Source organism: Sinocyclocheilus grahami, unplaced genomic scaffold (assembly GCF_001515645.1).
Source record: "Sinocyclocheilus grahami isolate Dianchi unplaced genomic scaffold, SAMN03320097.WGS_v1.1 scaffold581.1, whole genome shotgun sequence".
Taxonomy (NCBI): domain Eukaryota; kingdom Metazoa; phylum Chordata; class Actinopteri; order Cypriniformes; family Cyprinidae; genus Sinocyclocheilus; species Sinocyclocheilus grahami.
In genome coordinates this window covers 540926-546173 of record NW_015505760.1, presented here as the reverse complement: position 1 = coordinate 546173, position 5248 = coordinate 540926, and the positions used below count along the sequence as shown (strand labels likewise).

Below are 5248 nucleotides of genomic sequence, written 5' to 3'. Positions count from 1 at the left end.
ATATTGGATATTTGTGTGAATGCCAATTTCCCCTATTTTTACAAATCTTACTCTCATTTAAAGTTAGTTTTTTAAAAGCACTAATAATTTAATAAAAACAAATACACTCTTAAATCTAACCATTAGCAAATCTCAGTATGAAATATGAATATCCATTTTTCATACTGTACATTATAATAAGATGCCTAAATTCACTTGCAGCATTTAAAATTGTTTAGTTTTTTAAATAAAATCCAATGGTTTAGATTTTAGTTTTTAATGTTTTATGTATAATATTTAGACAAAATAGCATAGAAATTCTAAATATTATTGACTTTTCCTTTTGGTTTCCTTTTTAATATTGTGCAGCCCTTCTGTGAAATTGAATGTTGTTAGACTAGGTTTAAAGAAATAAGACCTGAAATATCCCATCTGTTTCTTACAAACGAAACGGAAAACATTCCACACGTTGAAGACCAGAATTCCAGTTCTAGCCCGATATGGTGCAAAGCATACGCAGAGTCGATCCATCCACCCTCTTCAAATACCTCCACCTCTGCCAAGCTCCCTCTCACAAACAGCCTTGGCCCGCCTTTCTTCACTAATACATCCCAGAACAGCTGGTAAGCACAAAAGAGAGCAAAACGTCCAGGTAGATCTCCAAGAACTTGTAAGGAATCTGATCTGGACCCGTTCTCAGTTGCTGTCAGCCACAAGAATTATAACCTGAAAGGAAGGGGTCAGAGACAAATGGTTCACCGGTGCTGATTCAGCACAGAATCAGCAGATTGCAGGCAGCGGCCAGTTTAGATGAAGTGTTGAAGCGTCTGATGTAAATCACTATCTAGGCATTTCCTGTGCTCTTCACATGGCTGAAGTTGTGACTTTGAAATTATGTGACAAAGGAAATGTTTGACTTACTTGAGAAACTGCCAGTAAGAGGAGGGGAAAATGCCAACTCAATTAGCACAAAACCCAAATTTATTTCTATTTATGTTAGCATTCCCTACTCTAAACAGCAGTTGAACCTCTACAGATCTGCCGTTCAGGCCAGTGTGAGTTGGAGTCCATGTCTAATTTGTGACTCAGAAGAGGGGGAGGAGGGAACAGTCTGGGCTAAAACGAAATGGTTGGGATGAATAGTTTCCATTCGATGAGCTCACCAACCAAAGCATACTGACTTGAGCCATACCAGTCCTCCCTCTCCTAATTTAATGACTCTAAGGAATGTCATGTGGTATTTTCTTTAAAACAGAATACATGTGAATATACACATTTTAATCAGTACTTTCAAAAAAGAAAGGTAAAAAGTTATTATTATTATTATTTTACAAATATAATAAATTAGTAATTCATAAATATAATTTATAAAGTTTTTTTTAAATTAAGAAGCAGTGTATTGCAGTCCTTGTGTGCACAAATTGCAATAACATTTATTTGAATAAATGAATAGGTAAAACTAAAATTGAGCATCATGTCATTGAACTTTTCATTTCTGGTCAACTGTTCCTTGAAACGGCTTGTTATTTTAAATTTGAGTCTTTCTTCCCTAGTGACTTGAACTGTGACAGAGTGTTTTGTGCAAGCAGTGTTCAAAACAGCTCATCTGAGCTTCCTTCTTCTGGTCTCTCTGCAGTGCAGCGCCGACACCAGACACTTGCCCTGTGGCTGTGAAGAGACTGTCCCATCGCACCCTTCCCGTGGCTGGATGTTCTGTTAGACCCTCGCCTTTCGTCTTTAGGGTACAGCAGCATCAGACGCCTCTCCCAGGACGCTCCTGGTAGGGGACGAACGATTCGGGTAGCGTGAGAGGAGAGAGGGTGCAGAGATGGATGACATCTTCACTCAGTGCCGTGAAGGCAACGCGGTAGCAGTCCGCCTCTGGTTGGACAACACAGAGAACGACCTAAACCAGGGGTGAGTGTGTTTAAATGAGACCTAATATGAATTTAGACAGAGCTGTTATTAGGTAGATTTGTGGTTTTGTACAGTCTTGGTTTAGCAGTTATCTTATTTTCTCTATATTCAAAGATGATCTTGGATGCTGTCGGTAGGGGCCACACCCCCCCAAAAAAACTTTGGGAAATTCAAAATGTATTGTGAAGAAACTGTCCTGTTTGTGAGGAACTTCTGTCAGGTCTTGTCCTTTAGTTCACCCCTCACTTTAATCAGTCTTCTAATCCCTGGGCGCAGTGGAGCAGTGACTCTGAAAGACGATGAGGGTAGATTTTTATCACTTTTCGTCTGTGTTGTGGATTTCATTCAGTTATTTGGCTTGTCGTGGCATACACAGCTTTTCAGATCATTTTGAGGCATTAATAATATTCAGTATTAAATTCTTATTCTTGTATAATTCTACTAGTACTAGTTTGTTTTTGATACCAGAAACAAGATATTTTACCCATACAAAACATACCACCATATTGCTAAAATGTAAGTGTAATGCTAAGTGTATTTCTTAATTAAATTTATTTTTTATTAACTTTCTCAGACGTTTTAGGAAATGTACATATATATTGAGTATCCACAACTTAAAATAGGATGCTAATGTGTTCAATTCAATGATTCCATTATTGTAACATCAGATATGTTAATTAATTGGATATATGGCTACCATATCAGTTATCAGCCAGTGTTAGAGATTTTTTATTTATTTATCAGTATTGTCGATTTTGGATATTTATGTGTGAATGCCAATTTCCCCTATTTTTACAAATCTTACTCTCATTTAAAGTTAGTTTTTTAAAAGCACTAATAATTTAATAAAAACAAATACACTCTTAAATCTAACCATTAGCAAATCTCAGTATGAAATATGAATATCCATTTTTCATACTGTACATTATAATAAGATGCCTAAATTCACTTGCAGCATTTAAAATTGTTTAGTTTTTTAAATAAAATCCAATGGTTTAGATTTTAGTTTTTAATGTTTTATGTATAATATTTAGACAAAATAGCATAGAAATTCTAAATATTATTGACTTTTCCTTTTGGTTTCCTTTTTAATATTGTGCAGCCCTTCTGTGAAATTGAATGTTGTTAGACTAGGTTTAAAGAAATAAGACCTGAAATATCCCATCTGTTTCTTACAAACGAAACGGAAAACATTCCACACGTTGAAGACCAGAATTCCAGTTCTAGCCCGATATGGTGCAAAGCATACGCAGAGTCGATCCATGCACCCTCTTCAAATACCGCCACCTCTGCCAAGCTCCCTCTCACAAACAGCCTTGGCCCGCCTTTCTTCACTAATACATCCCAGAACAGCTGGGAAGCACAAAAGAGAGCAAAACGTCCAGGTAGATCTCCAAGAACTTGTAAGGAATCTGATCTGGACCCGTTCTCAATTGCTGTCAGCCACAAGAATTATGGTAGATTTGTGGTTTTGTACAGTCTTGGTTTAGCAGTTATCTTATTTTCTCTATATTCAAAGATGATCTTGGATGCTGTCGGTAGGGGCCACACCCCCCCAAAAAAACTTTGGGAAATTCAAAATGTATTGTGAAGAAACTGTCCTGTTTGTGAGGAACTTCTGTCAGGTCTTGTCCTTTAGTTCACCCCTCACTTTAATCAGTCTTCTAATCCCTGGGCGCAGTGGAGCAGTGACTCTGAAAGACGATGAGGGTAGATTTTTATCACTTTTCGTCTGTGTTGTGGATTTCATTCAGTTATTTGGCTTGTCGTGGCATACACAGCTTTTCAGATCATTTTGAGGCATTAATAATATTCAGTATTAAATTCTTATTCTTGTATAATTCTACTAGTACTAGTTTGTTTTTGATACCAGAAACAAGATATTTTACCCATACAAAACATACCACCATATTGCTAAAATGTAAGTGTAATGCTAAGTGTATTTCTTAATTAAATTTATTTTTTATTAACTTTCTCAGACGTTTTAGGAAATGTACATATATATTGAGTATCCACAACTTAAAATAGATGCTAATGTGTTCAATTCAATGATTCCATTATTGTAACATCAGATATGTTAATTAATTGGATATATGGCTACCATATCAGTTATCAGCCAGTGTTAGAGATTTTTTATTTATTTATCAGTATTGTCGATTTTGGATATTTATGTGTGAATGCCAATTTCCCCTATTTTTACAAATCTTACTCTCATTTAAAGTTAGTTTTTTAAAAGCACTAATAATTTAATAAAAACAAATACACTCTTAAATCTAACCATTAGCAAATCTCAGTATGAAATATGAATATCCATTTTTCATACTGTACATTATAATAAGATGCCTAAATTCACTTGCAGCATTTAAAATTGTTTAGTTTTTTAAATAAAATCCAATGGTTTAGATTTTAGTTTTTAATGTTTTATGTATAATATTTAGACAAAATAGCATAGAAATTCTAAATATTATTGACTTTTCCTTTTGGTTTCCTTTTTAATATTGTGCAGCCCTTCTGTGAAATTGAATGTTGTTAGACTAGGTTTAAAGAAATAAGACCTGAAATATCCCATCTGTTTCTTACAAACGAAACGGAAAACATTCCACACGTTGAAGACCAGAATTCCAGTTCTAGCCCGATATGGTGCAAAGCATACGCAGAGTCGATCCATCCACCCTCTTCAAATACCTCCACCTCTGCCAAGCTCCCTCTCACAAACAGCCTTGGCCCGCCTTTCTTCACTAATACATCCCAGAACAGCTGGTAAGCACAAAAGAGAGCAAAACGTCCAGGTAGATCTCCAAGAACTTGTAAGGAATCTGATCTGGACCCGTTCTCAGTTGCTGTCAGCCACAAGAATTATAACCTGAAAGGAAGGGGTCAGAGACAAATGGTTCACCGGTGCTGATTCAGCACAGAATCAGCAGATTGCAGGCAGCGGCCAGTTTAGATGAAGTGTTGAAGCGTCTGATGTAAATCACTATCTAGGCATTTCCTGTGCTCTTCACATGGCTGAAGTTGTGACTTTGAAATTATGTGACAAAGGAAATGTTTGACTTACTTGAGAAACTGCCAGTAAGAGGAGGGGAAAATGCCAACTCAATTAGCACAAAACCCAAATGTATTTCTATTTATGTTAGCATTCCCTACTCTAAACAGCAGTTGAACCTCTACAGATCTGCCGTTCAGGCCAGTGTGAGTTGGAGTCCATGTCTAATTTGTGACTCAGAAGAGGGGGAGGAGGGAACAGTCTGGGCTAAAACGAAATGGTTGGGATGAATAGTTTCCATTCGATGAGCTCACCAACCAAAGCATACTGACTTGAGCCATACCAGTCCTCCCTCTCTCTCTCTCT

At 36.6% G+C, this 5248-nt stretch overlaps 1 protein-coding gene across 1 annotated transcript in view; it reads left to right on the top strand.

The window, feature by feature from the left end:
• The first annotated feature begins 1618 nt into the window (after positions 1–1618).
• ilk (integrin-linked kinase) overlaps positions 1619–5248 on the top strand; it is an 18109-nt gene continuing 14479 nt past the window's right edge. Inside the window, exon 1 of the mRNA XM_016240095.1 lies at positions 1619–1896. Within this exon, the coding sequence (XP_016095581.1) occupies positions 1808–1896 (89 nt within the window). The 5' untranslated portion in view covers positions 1619–1807. The remainder of the gene's footprint in view (positions 1897–5248) is intronic.